Source organism: Macrobrachium rosenbergii, chromosome 42 (assembly GCF_040412425.1).
Source record: "Macrobrachium rosenbergii isolate ZJJX-2024 chromosome 42, ASM4041242v1, whole genome shotgun sequence".
NCBI lineage: Eukaryota > Metazoa > Arthropoda > Malacostraca > Decapoda > Palaemonidae > Macrobrachium > Macrobrachium rosenbergii.
This window is the reverse complement of record NC_089782.1, coordinates 39,202,863-39,223,576: the sequence shown is the minus strand read 5'-3', so window position 1 is coordinate 39,223,576 and position 20,714 is coordinate 39,202,863. Positions and strand designations below refer to the sequence as shown.

Sequence of the window (20,714 nt, the reverse complement as noted above, 5' to 3'; positions counted from 1 at the left end):
TTTATTTCAGAGGAAGAAATAAGATGAATCGCATCTATTTCACGATTCTTGATAGCCATAAATACAAGGAGTAAGTGCATATATATCATTCCCTTCCTGAATCTCTTTTTATAGTTGAATTTTTCATTTTTGTTATCTACTCGTTGACAAGTAAGTATAAGTTTTTCTACGTTTTATTAATCATAAAGGTTATAAACACAAATATTTTGTTTATTAGAAATTTACTGATCTCAGCTCATAAAGAGGAAAGTGTGAAACATGCGTGTGGCCACAATGGCACCAAAAATTAAATGTCTATGGATGCGTGAGGTGATCTGTGTCCTACTCAAATATATCTAGGCTCTGTAGACGCAATCTTCCGTGTGGGGGACTTCGACGAATGTCGAGAAGTCGATTCCGTGCTTGTTGAAGATCGCCTTGCACTTGGCTTTGGCAGGTCCATTGTTCTCAGGAGTCCTTGAGAAGACGAAGGCGAACTCTGTCTTGTAGGCGTTCCAGTCGACGCAGGAGTAGGCGCAGGAGTAGGTATCGTAGTCGGTGTCGATGATTTCGTATGGGTAACCCATGACTGTGAAAAGGGAATAATAGACATTTTAATATCTACGATCGAGCATCATAGAAACACACACTGGCATATGCTTCACTACGCTAAAAAGATGAACTTTCAACAAGGAAAGTGAAACACCATCTCACCTGTAGGGAAATCAATTAACATGTGACTTGCGGGGAACCTCTCAGTTGGGTAGATTTTCCCTTCCAACTTCAGGTGTTCGCCCTCAGGGCTCAGTCCTGCCGTCCTGACGTTGAATCCATACATGGGTTCCGAGTAATCATAGAAGGAATTGATGCATTTGGTATAAGGCTGGTAGGGGATTTCGATGACGTCAGTCTGGTACCAACGTCCACTGTACTGAAAGGAAAAAGACAAATATTTCATATTATATAAACGAGCCTCTTGGCGTGCGCTACACAGGCTGGAACCCGGCGCTGCTGTCTCCCCTACTCTCCCGAACCCCTACCTATCCCGGCCTCACCTGGGGCAGACAAACAGTTTTGCAGGAGGGGGATGGATGTCTCCCCTACCTACCCATTCCCCTACCTACCCTGCCCCACCCGGGGTGGACAAACTGGTCTGAATGGTGTGGGTGGCTGTGCCATGTCTCCCCTACTGTCACCCGGGAAAAGGCAAACGAGATCCACTCGGATTTTATTATTATAGACAGATTGCATCATGATATATATGCACACATAAGATATATATATATATATATATATATATATTATATATATATAATATATATATATATATATATATATAGGTATATATATATATATGTATATAATATATATAAGAAGGCATATATATATATAGTATATTATATATATATATATATACAGATCCTTTGTCAATTCCCTTCAATATAAGCCACCATAAGATTTGAAAACATAATTTACAATGCCAGCATACTTCGAAAAGCAACCTAATGCTTCATCTGTCATAAGAGAAAATCATAAGAATTACAATCCACCTGTACACAAACAGAACGACAAATATCAGGTTCTGTACCTGTTCCAAAGCCTGCCCACAAGTAGTGGACAAACGGACCACAATAACTAAAAGTTAGTGGTCATCAACAACAAAATACTTTCAGGATTACCCTTCTTAAATCGAATTTGGGAAGGTGTTGATCTTTGCGCAATTTCCTTTCTGGAGGAACTGGGGATATCTGGGAAATCTCACAGATAAAATCCTACGAACCCCAAGACTAAAAGGTGAAGCGCAGCATCTTCTATGATGTCTGGATGGGCGACTCAAACGACTGTTCCAGGGTCTTCATTAGGACGACTTTTATACTCAGAGTCGGCGGGGCAATGGTCCACTTGTGGGCGGAGCTTGAAAAGCAATCGTAGTTTTTCCTCTTTCTTCATTTCATTCGTTTTCGGCGTTTTGTCCTTTTTTTTAGTATTAATCCTTTGCTTAAATTATGCCAATCACATGATAATATTGGGAGAATATCTCTTAAGGTCACCAGAAAATGTTCCTCACTGGGGAAAAAGAAAAACCAAAGATTAGACAGTGCCGAGTAGCATTAAAGAAATACAATGCTAAAACAAAGTTAAAATGCACAATACAAAATTTGATCAATACCAGTAGCTTATCTTGAAGAAGTTAATGAAATGATGTTCTTCTTTTAATTATTCACTTGAAAGATATGCCAAGATGAGCCTACCTAAATAAGACTAACTGACACCTGCCCGAATTGAGAGAGACCGAACTGCTATTTAAGGGGACGCAGGTCTGTTCCTTGGCAGAACCAGAGTCGATCGTTTCCTGTGCAAGATGCTCTCGAAGACCCTCCTGCTGGTGGTGGCTGTCGCAGCCGTGGTTGCTGACGAAGTCCCCGATTTCGTCATCAAAGGCAAATGTCCAGCGGTCGACGAGCAAAGACTTTGGCAAGAACAGCTTCCGAGACATTCTAGCGTAAGTATGGATTTGGTTTTGCTGTGTCAAGTAGGTGTTATATTCGTAATATGGAAAGAACACGAGGAGACTAATCCTCCTAACTATATCGACAATTCTTTTCCTTTTTTTTGTTCCAGTTCGGAGGCATTTGGTATCAGCAAGCTATCTCGACGAACCCTTATCAGCTTCTTAAAAAGTGCGTTCGAATCAATTATGCTTACAGTAAGTGAGACCTTTTTAATGTTTTGATGATTATAGATCGAAATGCACCCCATCACACCCACACAGACACATACACACATTCACACATATACATACATACACATATATGCATACATACATATATATATATGTATATATATGTATGTATGTATATATATATATATATATATATATATATATATATATATATATATATATATATATATATATATGTATAATATATATTCCTGTGTTTGTGTGTGAAAATTATTCGCGCTTCGCTCTTGTAACTGCGTCTAACAGAGAGAAATTATACTAAATATTACTTGATATTTTCAGCTCTGATTATATGAACTTTTATTTACCTGTTCAAAATTTTATGCTTCAACATCGTTACCAGTCACCACACTTGTTAGCAACTTCAGCAGGATGATTATTTTGTTCTAAGACTCGTGTAACTTTTCTGTTCCTCAGATGGTAAAGGCTTCGACATCAAGACTGTCGGCATAACTGCAGAAGGGAGCCAGCTCAAGAGAAAGGGTGTCCTCACGCCCATGCCCCTCGGAGACCCTCATCTCATGATCAACCTCGAAAACAGTGAGTTTCACACCCTTTCTCTGCTTTTGTCACTAAGATCAAATAATGAAAGCTTCTGAAACGAAGATCTCCTTTAGAGAATGACAGCTACAACAACCTAACACTTATCTATTGTTATTTTTTCTTCAACAGCCTTCCCAGCGCCACTCGTAATCCTCGACACCGACTACAACAACTACGCCTGCATGTACTCCTGCATGGAATACAACTACGGCTATCACTCAGACTTCGCCTTCTTCTTCGCCCGAGCTCCTGAGTCCTACGACAAGTACATCGCCAAGTGCAGAGCAGCCTTCGACAGCATAGGAGTCGATTCCAACAGATTAGTCAAGACCGAGCAGGGCAGAGGCTGCGATTATGACCAAATGATCAAAGACGAACTTTAGACGAAGAATATTAAACTACCATTTCTTTTTCATTTTCAAACCACAAGTATATGATATTTTGATATTCTTTTCATCATTTTGTAATGTTTAATAGTTTAGTGACTTAATAAACACCAAAAAATAATTTAGTTCTATTTTATTCAACAACCATTTTCATTTTATGCAGTAAGATGCAACACTGCCTCCAAACATTTTATCGTCTATTATTTTTGATCTAATAATCTTTAACTACTGTTCACTGTTACTTGATTTGATCTCGTGTGTTCCTTTTATTTTATTAATTTGATTGAAATATTTTTAATTTATATGATAGACAAGGTAAACTTTTGAGGTCCGAAAATTTTTATAAAAGATATTTCTTGGTTTTATTGTGGAGAAATAAAATTTTATGCAAATGAATTCTTAAAAGAGTAATCAATAATTATAAGACTAAGTCTCTCTATTTTTTAAGCATTAAGAACTGTTCGAAGTAAACCAGAAAATAAAAATGGAAAACTTTAAAAACATAGAATGGTGCATTTACGAGTGATATTTACAAATAATCTGCAATGACTACACAAAAAGTTTATTTAAGTCTGAGTCTCTAAGATGATAAAATATTCGGTGTATACATGAAAACACAACCTGCATGATTTACAGGTTAAAGAATGCGAGAAAAGAAGAATCTCGAGTTTCTGGCCTCACTTGTAAGTTGAGAACCGAATTAGTTTTCAAGACATTTGTTATTTTTTCTGCATCGTTACTTCTTTGGCGGCTTAGATTCTGGGTCCATAACTGATGCTAAGTTCACACACTGTGACTGAGAAGGTCCAGTCTTCTACAGCAGCCGATTATATGATGAGAAAGAAAACTCCAAGAGGAGATCACATTGCCACATTCCACCACCAGTCCATCTGTCGAAAAAATCCTTCAACCGTCTTTCAGGTACTGAAAGGGAAATCCATTTTTAATGTGTACATATCATTCAAGATGATACCAATGGTCTCCTGCAGAGGAAGAATAGTGTAACAGGCTGTGTGCGTCCAGTGACTGCTATGTCTTCATCAGGTTGGGATGATTTTCATATCTAAAAATTCAAAGGAGAACTGGAAAAATACCCTGCACGTGTATAGGGATAAGGAAGTCTTTAAAACCTTAGTAATCCATTATATTAGGGATGTTATCTAGATCTAGAGTCTGAGTAGATTACAAACACCCACAGTCCTAATCACCATCAAGGTGCATGGTCACTGATCCACCTTAGGCAACTTGACTTATACCATGACTTGCTTATCATCATTGTCTCCTTAGGGTTCTTTTTAAGTCTTTTCACGACTGAGAATCAACATCATAAAAGTTCAAAGGAGAGAATCTAAACCTGGGATTCCAAAACTTGTTTAGTAGAAACTGAATAAAGCTTGGGAGGTTTTAACAAGAAGAAAGCCATGTTGAGCTAAGAAATCGTATTAGGTGATTTTAATGGTATAAATATATACATACATGAATAATGTTGTATATATAGTTATATATATATATATTATATATATATATCGTTATAAACATTATCATGTATAGGATAAAATTACTTACTGTCTGTAAATTTTATATTCCAGTCCATTCTATACATTTGGATATTTTTTAAAAGTTCATATGAGTAAGCAAACTGATTTATGTTTTTCTCCAAACTGCTTTATACTATCTTTATTTCAGAGGAAGAAATAAGATGAATCGCATCTATTTCACTATTCTTCATAGGCATAAATACAAGGTAAGTGTTATATATCATTCCCTTCCTGAATCTCTTTTTATAGTTGAATTTTTCATTTTTTTTCTACTACGTTGACAAGTAAGTATAATCTTTTTTTCTACGTTTTATTAATCATAAAGGTTATAAACACAAATATTTTATTTATTTGAAATTTACTGATCTCAGCTCATAAAGAGGAAAGTGTGAAACATGCGTGTGGCCACAATGGCACCAAAAATTAAATGTCTATGGATGCGTGAGGTGATCTGTGTCCTACTCAAATATATCTAGGCTCTGTAGACGCAATCTTCCGTGTGGGGGACTTCGACGAATGTCGAGAAGTCGATTCCGTGCTTGTTGAAGATCGCCTTGCACTTGGCAGTGGCAGGTCCATTGTTCTCAGGAGTCCTTGAGAAGACGAAGGCGAACTCTGTCTTGTAGGCGTTCAGTCGACGACGGAGGAGGCGCAGGAGTAGGTATCGTAGTCGGTGTCGATGATTTCGTATGGGTAACCCATGACTGTGAAAAGGAATAATAGACATTTTAATATCCACAAAAGAGCATCATAGAAACATACAGCAATGGCATATGCTTCATAGACGCAAAAAGATTAACTTTCAAGGAAAGAAAGTGAAACAACATCTCACCTGTAGGGAAATCAATTAACATGTGACTTGTGGGGAACCTCTCAGTTGGGTAGATTTTTCCTTCCAACTTCAGGTGTTCGCCCTCAGGGCTCAGTCCTGCAGTCCTGACGTTGAATCCAAACACGGGTTCCGAGTAATCATAGAAGGAATTGATGCATTTGGTATAAGGCTGGTAGGGGATTTCGATGACGTCAGTCTGGTACCAACGTCCACTGTGTACTGAAAGGAAAAAGAGTTAAAATAAACGAGGGCTTGGCGTGCGTTTACAGGCTGGAAAATGCTTTCCTACCTCCCGAACCCATCACCTATCCCGGCACTCACCTGTCAGACAAACAGTTTTGCAGGAGGGGATGGATCTCTGAATACCTACCCATTAACTGACTACCCTGCCCCATGGGGTGGACAAACCGGTTTGAATGGTGAGGTGAAACACTGTCAGTGAAAAGCAAACGAGATCCAATTTTATTATTATTACAATTGCATCATTTTTGATATGTGCCATAATCCAAGTAGACGTGCATAATATGTATATATATATTATATATATTTATGTATGTAAATGAATCAGACTGTCACATTATTAATGGTTAAAGCTTCAATATAAGCCACCATAAGATTTGAAAACATAATTTACAATGCCAGCATACTTCGAAAAGCAACCTAATGCTTCATCTGTCATAAGAGAAAATCATAAGAATTACAATCCACCTGTCACAAACAGAACGACAAATATCAGGTTCTGTACCTGTTCCAAAGAGGCCCACAAGTACCGTAAGTTACCTGGCACAAACCGGACCACAATAACTAAAAGTTAGTGGTCACCAACAACAAAATACTATCACCCTACCCTTCTTAAATCGAATTTGGGGAAGGTGCTGATCTTGGCGCAATTTTTTTCTGGAAGGAACTGGGGAGTTTAACATCCTCACAGATAAATTACGAACCCCAAGACTAAAGGGTGAAGCGCAGCATCTTCTATGATGTCTGGATTGACTCAAACGACTGTTCCAGGGTCTTCGGGGACGACCTTTATACTCTGAGTTGCAAGGGCAATGGTCCACTTGTGCTGGAGCTTGTAATCGTAGTTTTTCCTTTCTTCATTTCTGTTTTCGGCGTTTTGTCCTTTTTTTAGTATTATTTCTTTGATTAAATTATGCCAATCACATGATAATATTGGGAGAATATCTCTTTTTGTCACCAGAAAATATCACTGGGGAAAAAGAAAAACCAAAGATTAGACATGAGTAGCATTAAAGAAATACAATTAAAAACAAAAGTTAAAATGCACAATACAAAATTTGATCAATCCAGTAGCTTAGATAAAGAAGTTAATGAAATGATGTTCCTCTTTAATTATTCACTTGAAAGATATGCCAAGATTCTCCTAAATAAGACTAATGACACCTGCCCGAATTGAGAGAGACCGAACTGCTATTTAAGGGGACTGCAGGTCTGTTCCTTGGCAGAACCAGAGTCGATCGTTTCGGTGCAAGATGTTCTCGAAGACCTCCTGCTGGTGGTGGCTGGTGGCAGCCGTGGTTGCTGACGAAGTCCCCGATTTCGTCATCAAAGGCAAATGTCCAGCGGTCGACGAGCAAAGACTTTGGCAAGAACAGCTTCCGAGACATTCTAGCGTAAGTATGGATTTGGTTTTGCTGTGTCAAGTATTATATTCGTAATATGGAAAGAACACGAGAGACTAATCCTCCTAACTATATCGACAATTCTTTTCTTTTTTGTTCCAGTTCGGAGGCATTTGGTATGCAAAAGAACCCTTATCAGCTTCTTAAAAATTCTGAATCAATTATATTACAGTAAGTGAGTTTTTAATGTTTTGATGATTATAGATCGAAATGCACCATATCACACCACACAGACACATACACACATTCACATCACACAACGAACACATTATGCAACATGCATATATATATATATATATGAAGATATGTATGTATGTATATATATATATATATATATATATATATTATAGTATTTAGTTATAATATATATTCCTTTGTTTGTTTGAAAATTATTATCTTTCTCTTGTATCAAGTCTAACAGAGAGAAATTATACTAAATATTACTTGATATTTTCACTGATTATATGAACTTTTATTTCCTGTTCAAAATTTTATGCTTCAACATGTTTTCAGTCACCACACTTGTTTTCAGCAGGATGATTATTTTGTTCTAAGACTCGTGTAACTTTTCTGTTCCTCAGATGGTAAAGGCTTCGACATCAAGACTGTCGGCATAACTGCAGAAGGGAGCCAGCTCAAGAGAAAGGGTGTCCTCACGCCCATGCCCCTCGGAGACCCTCATCTCATGATCAACCTCGAAAACAGTGAGTTTCACACCTTTTTCTGCTTTTGTTACTAAATCAAATAATGAAAGATTCTGAAACGAAGATCTTCTTTAGAGAAGACAACTACAACAACTAACACTCATTGATTGTTATCTTTTTCTTCAACAGCCTTCCCAGCGCCCCTCGTGATCCTCGACACCGACTACAACAACTACGCCTGCATGTACTCCTGCATGGAATACAACTACGGCTATCACTCAGACTTCGCCTTCTTCTTCGCCCGAGCTCCCGAGTCCTACGACAAGTACATCGCCAAGTGCAGAGCAGCCTTCGACAGCATAGGAGTCGATTCCAACAGATTAGTCAAGACCGAGCAAGGCAGAGGCTGCGATTATGACCAAATGATCAAAGACGAACTTTAGACGAAGAATATTAAACTACCATTTCTTTTTCATTTTCAAACCACAAGTATATGATATTTTAATATTCTTTTCATCATTTTGTGATGTTTAAAATTTTTTTCTACTTAATAAACCCGAAAAGATAATTTAGATTTATTTTATTCAACAACCATTACATGCGTTAAGATGCAACACTGCCTGCAAACATTTTAATTGTCTGTCAAATTTGGCCATGATCTAACTTTAACTACTGTTCACTGTTACTTGATTTTATTTCGTGTGATTTTCATGCTATTTGAATTTCTCATTTCCTGAAATATTTTTAACTCTTTTATATGATATATAAGTAAACTTTTTAAGTGTGAAAAGCTTTTAAAATTATATTTCTTGGCTTTATATTGGGAAATAAATTTTATGTAAAATTTATTCTCTAATTTAAGACCATTGTCTCAATTTCAATATTAGGAACTTTTCTCAAAAAATAAAAAAGAAAATTTAAAAGCACACAACGGTGCATTTACGAATAATATTTACAAATAATCTGCAATGATTACATAAACCCTAGGGGATAAAATGCCTGTATAATTTAGGTGGAAAACAACAACCTCTTGATGTAGGCACAAGAGTGAGAGAAAGGAAGAGTCTCTCCTTTGTCGGCCTCACTTGCAATTTGAGAACCAGATTAGTTTATAAGACATCTGTTATTTTTTCTGCATTGTCTGCGTCTTGAGTGCTGATGAAGATGTCACCCAAATAACTGGCACAGATTCTTGGTCTGCTGTGACTGACGAGGTCCTGTCTTCTGCAGCAGCCGTTTGCATTCTAGCAAAGAAAACTCCAAGAGGTGCTCACAATGTCACGCCATCCATCCGTCGAAAAAGTCCATTATGCATGTCACTGGAAACTCCTTCAACGGTTTCTCAGTACTGATAGGGAAGCCATGCTTAATGTGTACAAATCATTTAACATGATACCAATGGTTACCTGTACTGGAACAATGGTGAACAGGCTATGTGCGTCCAGTATTTGCTGTCTTTACCAGGTTGGGTGACTTTGAGGATGTGTACAGATTTACAGGACTTGGAAAAACTGCCTGAACATGTATAGGAAACAAGGAAGTCATTTAAAACATTAGCCTTCCTGTGTGTTAGGGATGTTATCTAGGATATTACGGGTCTGAGTACAGGTTACCACTTTTATGGGGTCTGACAGGGCAACCCTTAACACTATCCAGGTGCGTAGTCACTGAGCACCTTTGGCAACTGGACTTATAAGATATCCCTTGCTCTTGTCGTCAATGTCTCCGTTAAGTTCTTTTCAAGAGTGAGAATAAACACCATGAGAAGTTCAAGGTAGAGAACCTAAACCTCTGATTTCAAAATCTTATCTGGTAAAGAACTTATCAGATCAATTTGGCTAAAAAATAATAAAAAGATGTTAAACGAAGAAATCGGAGTAGATGGCTGAAGACTCTTGCCAGTGGTATATAAAATCAATGATAAGAGATATATATATATATATATATATATATATATATATATATATATAATTTATATATATATATACATATATGGATTATATAGTCATAAATACATGTACTGAGAGTTAAAAAATTACATGTACGTCACTGTCTGGAATAAATTCAATACGTGCAGTCTATTCCATACACTTGAACATATTAAAAAATTTATACCGATAAGACAGCTGATTTATTCTTTTCTCTAAAGTAGCTTACATACCAATCTGCTTTATACTGTCTTTATTTCAGAGGAAGAAAAAAGATAAATCGCACCTTTTTCACTGTTCCTCATAGGCATAAAGCATAAGCAGTAAGTGTTTGTATTTTTATTATATTCCTGAATATCATTTTATTTTTGATTTTTTCATTTTGATTTTCTACTCGTTGACAAGTAAGTATAAGAGTTTTTTTTCTGAGCATTTTATTAACACAGAGGTTATAGATACAAATGTTTAAACCACATTTATTTGAAATTTACTGATCTCAGTTCATAAACAGAACAGTATGAAACATGCGGGTGCCCACAATGGCACCAAAAATTAAATGTCTATGAATGCGTGAGGTGATCTGTTTCCTACTCAAACAATTCTAGGCTCTGTAGACGCAATCTTCCGTGTGAGGGACTTTGACGAATGTCGAGAAGTCGATTCCGTGCTTGTTGAAGATCGCCTTGCACTTGGCAGTGGCAGGTCCATTGTTCTCAGGAGTCCTTGAGAATACGAAGGCGAACTCCGTCTTGTAGGCGTTCCAGTCGACGCAGGAGTAGGCGCAGGAGTAGGTGTCGTAGTCGGTGTCGATGATTTCGTAAGGGTAACCCATGACTGTAAAACAGAATAATAACGGGCTTGTTAATATCCACAAAAGACTTTCATAGAAATATACAGCAATAAATGTCTTCATAGAGACAAACAGATTAAATGAAGGAAAGAAAGAAATGAAACAACATCTCACCTGTAGGGAAATCAATTAACATGTGACTTGCGGGGAACTTCTCAGTTGGGTAGATTTTTCCTTCCAACTTCAGGTGTTCGCCCTCAGGGCTCAGTCCTGCAGTCCTGACGTTGAATCCAAACACGGGTTCCGAGTAATCATAGAAGGAATTGATGCATTTGGTATAAGGCTGGTAGGGGATTTCGATGACGTCAGTCTGGTACCAGCGTCCACTGTACTGTAATAAAACAGATGAAGTAATTTCATATTATAATTGCATCCTTTTCTAAATATATAAGGCCTTGCATAAACTTATTCAAATACACATGCACACACGCACACAAAATACATTACATGGATATAATATATATATATATATATATATATATATATATATATATATATATATATATATATATATACATATATATCAGGCCATCAAATTATTAATAATTAAAGCTGCAATGTAAAACAGCACAAGATAAGAAAACAGGTTACATTGTCAGCATCCTTCGAAAGGCAAATGAAGGCGTCAAATGTCGTAAAATAAAACCACAATAATATCCAGCCACCTACTGCAGACCGGACGACGAATTCTATCAGGTTCTGTTCCTGTCACAAAGAGGCCCTCAGGTACTGTAGGTTACCTGACACAGACAGGGCCGCAGTTACTAAAGTCAGTGATCACCAACAGGACCACAAGTATTACAATCAACGTTTGCAGAACCACAAAAGACTGAGACCTTTACCCTTCTGAAATCGAATTTGGGGAAGGTGCTGATCTTTGCGCAATTTCCTTTCTGAAGGAACTGGGGGATGTCTGGGGTATCCTCGCAGATAACGGATCCTACGATCCCCAAGACTAATAAGGCGAAGCACAGCATCTCTTGTGATACCTGGGTGGGCGATTCAAACGACTGTTCCTGAAGCCTTGGTAGGCCTCCTTTTATATTTTGAGTTGGTTTGTGGTTTAGTTGTGGGCGGAGCTTAAAAGGTAAGTTGTTTTTCATTTCTTAATGTTCGTATTTGTTTTTTTATATTTTTTACTATTATTTCTTAGATTGAATTATGCGTCATTGCACTTGACTGTATAACAAGAATATCTCTTATGTTGACACGCAAATATTCTTCATTCGGAAAAGTAAAAAAAACAAAAGACTAGAGGCAGTGCCATTTTGTGATAGATGTAATACGATGCTAAAATCAAAATGAAATACAAAGTACAAAATTTCAACAATTAGAGTAACTTATCGTGAAGAAGATGATGAAATGGTATTCTGCTTCGAACCTTTTCCCTGGAAAGATATGCCAAGGTGAGCCTAACTAAATAAGACTAACCGACACCTGCCCGAATTGAGAGAGACCGAACTGCTATTTAAAAGGACGTAGGCCTCTTCCTTGGTAGAACCAGAGTCGATCGTTTCCTGTGCAAGATGCTCTCGAAGACCCTCCTGCTGGTGGTGGCTGTCGCAGCCGTGGTTGCTGACGAAGTCCCCGATTTCGTCATCAAAGGCAAATGTCCTGCTGTCGACGAGCAAAGACTTTGGCAACAACAGCTTCCGAGACATTCCAGCGTAAGTATGGATTTGGTTTTGCTCTGCAAAGTAAGTTTTATTTTCATAATATGGAAAGAACACGAGGAGACTAATCCTCCTAACTATATCGACAATTCTTTTCTTTTTTTTTGTTCCAGTTCGGAGGCATTTGGTATCAGCAAGCTATCTCGACGAACCCTTATCAGCTTCTTAAAAAATGCGTTCGAATCAATTATGCTTACAGTAAGTGAGACCCTTTTAATGTTTTGATGATTATAGACGACATGGCAATTCATATACACCAACACACCACACAGACACATACACATATTCACACACACATACATACATACAGATATATACTTATATACATATATATAATACCCATATCATATATATAATATATGACATATATATATATATATATATATATATATATATATATTATATATATATATATATATATTTATATTTATTTATATATATTCTTTTTGTATATAAGAAATATATTATCCACTGCGTCTACATAGAGAAATTTCTAAACTGTAAATCGCTCTATTTTGAGAAATTATATGAAAATATTTACAATATTTTCAAAACTCTATGCTTATATGAACTTTTATTTACTGTTCAAAATTTTGTTAGTAACTTCAGCAGGATGATTATTTTTTTTTCTAAGACTCGTGTAACTTTTCTGTTCCTCAGATGGTAAAGGCTTCAACGTCAAGACTGTCGGCATAACTGCAGAAGGGAGCCAGCTCAGGAGAAAGGGTGTCCTCACGCCCATGCCCCTCGGAGACCCTCATCTCATGATCAACCTCGAAAACTGTGAGTTTCACTCCCTTTCTCTGCTTTTGTTACTAATATCGAATAATGAAAGTTTCTGAAACGACGAGCTTCTTTAGAGAAGACAATTACACCACCTAACTTTTATCAATTGTTATTCTTTCTCCGCAACAGCCTTCCCAGCGCCCCTCGTGATCCTCGACACCGACTACAACAACTACGCCTGCATGTACTCCTGCATGGAATACAACTACGGCTATCACTCAGACTTCGCCTTCTTCTTCGCCCGAGCTCCCGAGTCCTACGACAAGTACATCGCCAAGTGCAGAGCAGCCTTCGACAGCATAGGAGTCGATTCCAACAGATTAGTCAAGACCGAGCAGGGCAGAGGCTGCGATTATGACCAAATGATCAAAGACGAACTTTAGAAGAAGACATTAAAATGTGATTTATTTCTTATTTTTAAACACCAGCATACGATATTTTAATATTCTTTTCATCATTTTATAATGTTCAGATCTAGTGACTTAATAAACACCAAAAGCATAATTTTCCTCCATTTTACTCAACAACAATTTCTTATACATTAAGATGCAACTGTGCCTACAAACATTGAGGTCTACCTATTTCGTTAACCATTGTTCCACGTTAATTGATTTAATTTTGTGTTAGTAGTGCTTTGCTATTTTATTAAATTCTCTTCTCTGAAGTATTTTTAACTCTTATAAGATAAATAAGTAAACTTTTGATGTGAAAATCTTTTTAAAAATATATTTCTTGGTTTTATTCTGAGAGATAAAATTTATGTACAAAATGAATTTTAAAGTTTAAACCAATCCAGCGAAATCAATTTGCTCAATATAAGAAACTTTTGAAGTAAAACCAGAAAATAAAAAAGGAAAGTTTAAAAACATAGAATGATGCATTTACGAGTTATATTTACAAAACAATCTGCAATGATTAGAAATGTTATTTTTGGCCTGAGTCTCCAAGATGATAAACCTTGGTGTATATATGGAAAACATGCACCTAATATGATTTCCAGGTACAAGAAATGAAAATCCTTTTGATGAGCACCAGGACATCCGGTATAAATTTTGTAATTTGAGAACCTATCATTAGCTTTTTTAGGTAGAAGACATCTGTTGGCCTTTTTTTCTGCATCGTCATCGTCTTTGCCTTGTTAGCCTCAATTGTAAAGCTGAGAACCGAATTAGTTTTCAAGGCACCTGTTTCTTTTGTGTGTGTGTGTGTGTGTATTTTACTTCTTTGGTGGTAACGAAGATGTCATCCTTCTGCCTTCTACAACAGCCATATGCGAGTTGGTAACATGAGATCTAAGAGGTGATCCCATTGCCACACCATCCACACCTCGAAACAGTCCACTGTTCACCCCACTAACATAATATCCTTCAACAACTTCTCGGGAACTCGTGCATAATGTGACCACATCATTCAATATGATCTCACTGGTCTCTCGAACTGGAACATTGGTAAACAGGACGAGTGCGTCCAGTGATGCTATGTCTTCATCAGGCTCGGTGATTTTAAGGATTTCTATAAATTGAACAGAGGACCTGAAAAAATAGTCTGCGGGTTTATAGAAGCGTAGGAAGTCATGTTCTTGGGACATTATCTAAGATATTAAGGGTCTGCAGTTGGATACTAGTCTTGTTGGTTTTGGCAGTCCTATAATGCTATCCAGGTGAGTAGTTACCGATCACCTTAGGCAACTTGACCTGTACTTGCTCTTTTCCCCGTTGGGTTCTTTTTAAGTCTTTTCCCACTTTTTAAGAGAAGTTCAAAGTCAGAGAATCTAAACCAGAGATTCCAGAAATTTGTTTGGTAAACAACTAACGAGGTTTCAGGTAAACTTGACGAAAAAGACTTTAAAAGAAACTGAGGTAAGAAACCAGAATAGATAACTGAAGATCTTGACAGTGAGTGGTATATAAAAACGATGGAACATTAGGTATATATATATATATATATATATATATATATATATATATATATATATATATATATATATATATATATATATATATATTTATATATGTATATATATATAGATATACATATAATATATATATATATATATATATTATATGTTCTTACAAAAGGCAATAAATTCAATTATCTGATGTAAATTACTATTTATTAATGCGTGGATGTATTTAAAAGTTTAAATCATTAAGCCACGTGGTTTATGTATTTCTCTCAACTAGCTTAGATATCAGTCTACATAGAACTGTCTTTACTTCAGAGGAAGAAATAGATAAGTCGCAGACCTATTTTGTGTTTTTATTATTGAATCTTTTTTCATAATTCCTTGAATCTTTTATTTTGTTTCAACTTTTAACAATTTAGTTAGTATTTTCTAAATTTTAGTAATTATAAAGGTTAGAAATACAAATGTAATATGTATTTGAAATTTATTCATCTCAGATCATAGAGAGAAAAGTGTGAAACATGCGTGTGCCCACAATGGCACCAAAAATTAAATATCTATGGATGTATTAGGTGATCTGTGTCCTGCTCAAATAAATCTAGGCTCTGTAGACGCAATCTTCCGTGTGAGGGACTTTGACGAATGTCGAGAAGTCGATTCCGTGCTTGTTGAAGATCGCCCTGCACTTGGCAGTGGCAGGTCCATTGTTCTCAGGAGTCCTTGAGAAGACGAAGGCGAACTCCGTCTTGTAGGCGTTCCAGTCGACGCAGGAGTAGGCGCAGGAGTAGGTGTCGTAGTCGGTGTCGATGATTTCGTATGGGTAACCCATGACTGTAAAACAGAATAATATACATGTTAATATCCACAAAAGACTTTCATAGAAATACACAGCAATTAATGTTTCATAGAGGCAAACAGATTAAATGAAGGAAAGAAAGTGAAACAACATCTCACCTGTAGGGAAATCAATTAACATGTGACTTGCGGGGAACTTCTCAGTTGGGTAGATTTTTCCTTCCAACTTCAGGTGTTCGCCCTCAGGGCTCAATCCTGCAGTCCTGACGTTGAATCCAAACATGGGTTCCGAGTAATCATAGAAGGAATTGATGCATTTGGTATAAGGCTGGTAGGGGATTTCGATGACGTCAGTCTGGTACCAGCGTCCACTGTACTGTAATATAAAAATGAAGTAATTTCATATTATAATTGCATCCTTTTCTGAATATATGCACATCTAAACACAGATTCACATAATATCCAGCTATATATATCAAGCGTATATATATATATACATATATATATATATATATACATATATATATATATATATATATATATGGAGGTATATATATATATACACATAGGCTATCAAATTATTATGATTAAACAATGTAAACAGCACAAGATAAGAAAACAGGTTACATTGTCAGCATACTTCGAACGGCAATTGAAGGCGTCAAATGTCGTGAAATAAAACCATAATAATATCCAGCCACCTACTGCAGACCGGACGACGAATTCTATCAGGTTCTGTACCTGCCACAAAGAGGCCCTCAAGTACTGTGGGTTACCTAATACAAACAGCACCACAATTACTAAAGTCAGTGATCACCAATTTGGTATTATAAACCAACGTTTGCAAAATAGCAAACATTAAGGTCCTTACCCTTCTTAAATCGAATTTGGGAAAGGTGCTGATCTTTTATTTTCCTTTCTGAAGGAAGTGGGGGGATGTCTGGGGTATCCTCGCAGATAACGGATCCTGAGTTGATCCCCAAGACTAATAAGGCGAAGCACAGCATCTCTTGTGATACCTGGGTAGGCGATTCAAACGACTGTTCCTGAAGCCTTTAAATTTTTTTATACCCGGAGCAGGATTGGGAAGGTTTAGTTGTGGGCGGAGCTTCAAAGCGTCTCCTTGTATTTCCTTTTTCTTCATTCCGTTCGTTTTTGTAATTATTATATTTTTTCCCAATAGTTCTTAGATTGAATTATGCGTCATTGTGCGTGATTGTATAAGAAGAGTATCTCTTATGTTGACACGAAAATATTCCTCATTCGGGAAAATAAATACAAAAGACTAGAGGCAGTGCCATTTTGTGTTAGATGCAATACAATGCTAAAATCAACATGAAATACAAAATACAAATTTCAACCGTAAGAGTAACTTATCGTGAAGATGATGAAATGGTATTCTGCTTCGAAATTTTTCCCTGGAAAGATATGCCAAGATGAGCCCAACTAAATAAGACTAACTGACACCCGCCCGAATTGAGAGAGACCGAACTGCTATTTAAGAGGAGTAGGCCTCTTCCTGGCAGAACCAGAGTCGATCGTCTCCTGAACAAGATGCTTTCGAGGACCCTCCTGCTGGTGGTGGCTGTTGCAGCCGTTGTTGCTGACGAAGTCCCCGATTTCGTCATCAAAGGCAAATGTCCTGCTGTCGACGAGCAAAGACTTTGGCAACAACAGCTTCCGAGACATTCCAGCGTAAGTATGGATTTGATTTTGCTGTGTCAATTAAGTTTCATTTTCGTAATATGGAAATTTTACGAGGAGACTAATACTCCTAACTATATCGACAATTCTTTCTTTTTTTGTTCCAGTAAAGGCATTTGGTATCAGCAAGATTATCTCGACGAACCCTTATCAGCTTCTTAAAAATGCGTTCGAATCAATTATGCTTATAAGTGAGACCTTTTTAATGTTTTGATGATTATAGATTGGTATGGCAGTCATGTACTCCACACAGACACATACACATTCATGCAAACATGTTATACATACATACATATACCTACATATGTATAATATATATACATATATATATATATATATATATATATATATATATTACATATATGGTATATAAGGCATTTTTGTATGTATTAATCGTTCTACGTTCTTGTAACTGCGTCTGACAGATAGAAATCATAGTAAATATTGCACTATATTTTTTACTCTGGTTATATGAACTTTTACTTACCTGTTCAAAATTTTATGCTTCAATATAATTACCAGTCGCCACACTTGTTAGTAACTTCAGCAGGCTGATTATTATTTTTTTTTCTAAGACTCGTGTAACTTTTCTGTTCCTCAGATGGTAAAGGCTTCGACGTCAAGACTGTCGGCATAACTGCAGAAGGGAGCCAGCTCAGGAGAAAGGGCGTCCTCACGCCCATGCCCCTCGGAGACCCTCATCTCATGATCAACCTCGAAAACTGTGAGTTTCACCCCTTCAGCTCTGCTTTTGTCACTAAGATCGAATAATGAATGCTTTTGAAACGACTAGCTTCTTTAGAGAAGACAATTACACCACCTAACTTTTATCAATTGTTATTCTTTCTCCGCAACAGCCTTCCCAGCGCCCCTCGTAATCCTCGACACCGACTACAACAACTACGCCTGCATGTACTCCTGCATGGAATATAACTACGGCTATCACTCAGACTTCGCCTTCTTCTTCGCCCGAGCTCCCGAGTCCTACGACAAGTACATCGCCAAGTGCAGAGCAGCCTTCGACAGCATAGGAGTCGATTCCAACAGATTAGTCAAGACCGAGCAAGGCAGAGGCTGCGATTATGACCAAATGATCAAAGACGAACTTTAGAAGATTTCTTTTTCATGTTCAAACCACAATGAAACGATATTTCAATGTTCTTTGCATCATTCTGTAATGTTTAATGATCTAGTGACTCAATAAACACGAAAAAAAACCCTTTCGTTCTATTTTATTCAACAACCAGTGTATGTAGTAAGCTGCAACACTGCCTTCAAATATTTTATCACCTGCTAATTTTGACATGACCCAATTAACGTCTGAACAACTGTTCCACGCATCTGATTTGAGTTCAAGTGAATTAATGCTACTAAATTTCCTTATCTGAACTATTTTTAATTCTAGTATGATAGATAAGTAAACTTTTTAAGTCCGAAAGGCTTTTGAAAAAATAATTCATGTTTTTATTGTGAAGAGATTAAATATTATGCAATATGAATTCATAAATGTTGTGGCCAACCCAAGATAATTTGTTCAATGTTAGGAACTTTCGAAGAAAACCCAACAAATAAAAGAGAAAAGTTAAAAAAAATAGAATGGTGCATATATGAGTGATATTTACAAATAATTGCAATAATTACATGATACTTTTAAGTCTGAGTCTCCAAGATGATAATGTTCGGTTTATACATGGAAAAACAAAACCTGCATGATTTCCTGGTACAAGATTGCGAGAAAGGACGAGTCTCTGTAATTTGAGAACCGAATTAGTTTTCAAGACATCGGTTGCTTTTTCTGCACCGTCATCTTCTTTCCTGGTGATGAAATCATTCACATAAGTAGCAAAGATTCTTGGTGTCTGGTGACTGCAGAAGGTCCAGTCTTCCACAATAGCCGTGCACATGTTGGCAAAGAAAACTCCAAGGGGTGATCCCATTACAACACCATCTACCTCCGGAAAAGTTCACTCTGAAAGAGAGAAAGTGGCCTCTATTGTGATTAGCGTCTCTCTCAGCAGTCTCCAGGTACTGGGAGGGAATCTAAGCATAATGTGTATACATCACTGAAGGTGACACCAATGATCTCTGGACTGGAAAATTAGTAAACAGGCTGTGTGCGTCCAGTGATGCTATTGCTTCATCAGGTTGCATAGTTTTAAGGATGCCTATAAATTCAAAGGAGTCCTTGGAAGAACAGCCTGCAGGTGTGTAGGCTAAAAGGAAGTCGTTTAAGACTTTAGCCATCCTATTTGTTAGGGATGTTGTCTAGGTTAATATGGGTCTAAGTAGGTTACCAAGTTTATGGGTTCTGACAGTCCTATAAAACTGTCTGGGTGCATAGGCACCGGGCATCTTAGGCAACTTTAGTTATACTATATTAGTTGCTCTTATCTTCATTGTCTCCACTGGTTCTTTCTTAAGTCTTTTCATGACTAAGAATAAAAACGATAAGAGGTTCAAAGGAGAGAATCTAAACCTGTGATTCAAGAATCTTGTTTGGTAAACTGCTGATGAAGAATACAAAAGATGCTGAGTTATGAATCACAGTAGATGTCTGAAGACCTTTCCAGTGAGTGGTATATAATAAAACATTGCAACAATATTATATATATATATATATATATATATATATATCATATATATATATCCATATATATATATATATATAATACTATACTTATATACAATATATATATATATAATATTATCTATAAATTATATATTAAGCCATTTTCTTATGCGTGGATGTATTTAATTTACAATT

At 36.8% G+C, this 20,714-nt stretch overlaps 5 protein-coding genes and 2 pseudogenes across 6 annotated transcripts; 3 read left to right on the top strand and 4 right to left on the bottom strand.

Annotated features, from left to right (window-relative positions):
* Nucleotides 1-204: 204 nt before the first annotated feature.
* Nucleotides 205-1,717, bottom strand: LOC136828301 (crustacyanin-A2 subunit-like). Its single transcript, XM_067086173.1, has 3 exons — nucleotides 1,659-1,717; nucleotides 694-910; nucleotides 205-568 (listed from the first exon to the last, which is right to left on the bottom strand). Exons 2-3 carry the CDS (start codon nucleotides 815-817, stop codon nucleotides 336-338), a joined length of 357 nt encoding a protein of 118 aa, XP_066942274.1. The 5' UTR covers nucleotides 818-910; nucleotides 1,659-1,717; the 3' UTR covers nucleotides 205-335.
* Nucleotides 1,718-2,314: 597 nt separating this feature from the next.
* On the top strand, nucleotides 2,315-3,703 carry LOC136828300 (crustacyanin-C1 subunit-like). The gene is made up of 4 exons (XM_067086172.1): nucleotides 2,315-2,482; nucleotides 2,602-2,686; nucleotides 3,140-3,262; nucleotides 3,395-3,703. Exons 1-4 carry the CDS (start codon nucleotides 2,342-2,344, stop codon nucleotides 3,646-3,648), a joined length of 603 nt encoding a protein of 200 aa, XP_066942273.1. The 5' UTR covers nucleotides 2,315-2,341; the 3' UTR covers nucleotides 3,649-3,703.
* Nucleotides 3,704-5,541: 1,838 nt separating this feature from the next.
* Nucleotides 5,542-6,241, bottom strand: LOC136828302 (crustacyanin-A2 subunit-like; annotated as a pseudogene).
* A 1,969-nt stretch (nucleotides 6,242-8,210) lies between these two features.
* Nucleotides 8,211-8,876, top strand: LOC136828298 (crustacyanin-A1 subunit-like). Its single transcript, XM_067086171.1, has 2 exons — nucleotides 8,211-8,368; nucleotides 8,498-8,876. Exons 1-2 carry the CDS (start codon nucleotides 8,326-8,328, stop codon nucleotides 8,749-8,751), a joined length of 297 nt encoding a protein of 98 aa, XP_066942272.1. The 5' UTR covers nucleotides 8,211-8,325; the 3' UTR covers nucleotides 8,752-8,876.
* Nucleotides 8,877-10,714: 1,838 nt separating this feature from the next.
* Nucleotides 10,715-12,098, bottom strand: LOC136827665 (crustacyanin-A2 subunit-like). The gene is made up of 3 exons (XM_067085134.1): nucleotides 11,929-12,098; nucleotides 11,201-11,417; nucleotides 10,715-11,070 (listed from the first exon to the last, which is right to left on the bottom strand). The coding sequence occupies exons 1-3, from the start codon at nucleotides 12,061-12,063 to the stop codon at nucleotides 10,838-10,840; spliced, it is 585 nt and encodes a 194-aa protein (XP_066941235.1). The 5' UTR covers nucleotides 12,064-12,098; the 3' UTR covers nucleotides 10,715-10,837.
* Nucleotides 12,099-12,588: 490 nt separating this feature from the next.
* Nucleotides 12,589-19,173, top strand: LOC136828292 (crustacyanin-C1 subunit-like). 2 transcript variants are annotated; one of them, XM_067086167.1, is made up of 4 exons: nucleotides 12,589-12,753; nucleotides 12,873-12,957; nucleotides 18,552-18,674; nucleotides 18,808-19,173. In XM_067086167.1, the coding sequence occupies exons 1-4, from the start codon at nucleotides 12,613-12,615 to the stop codon at nucleotides 19,059-19,061; spliced, it is 603 nt and encodes a 200-aa protein (XP_066942268.1). In that variant the 5' UTR covers nucleotides 12,589-12,612; the 3' UTR covers nucleotides 19,062-19,173. The 2 variants fall into 2 exon arrangements, with proteins under 2 accessions (XP_066942268.1, XP_066942269.1); XM_067086168.1 differs by lacking the exons at nucleotides 18,552-18,674; nucleotides 18,808-19,173 and adding exons at nucleotides 13,420-13,542; nucleotides 13,675-14,049.
* Nucleotides 15,921-17,253, bottom strand: LOC136828294 (crustacyanin-A2 subunit-like; annotated as a pseudogene).
* Nucleotides 19,174-20,714: the final 1,541 nt, after the last annotated feature.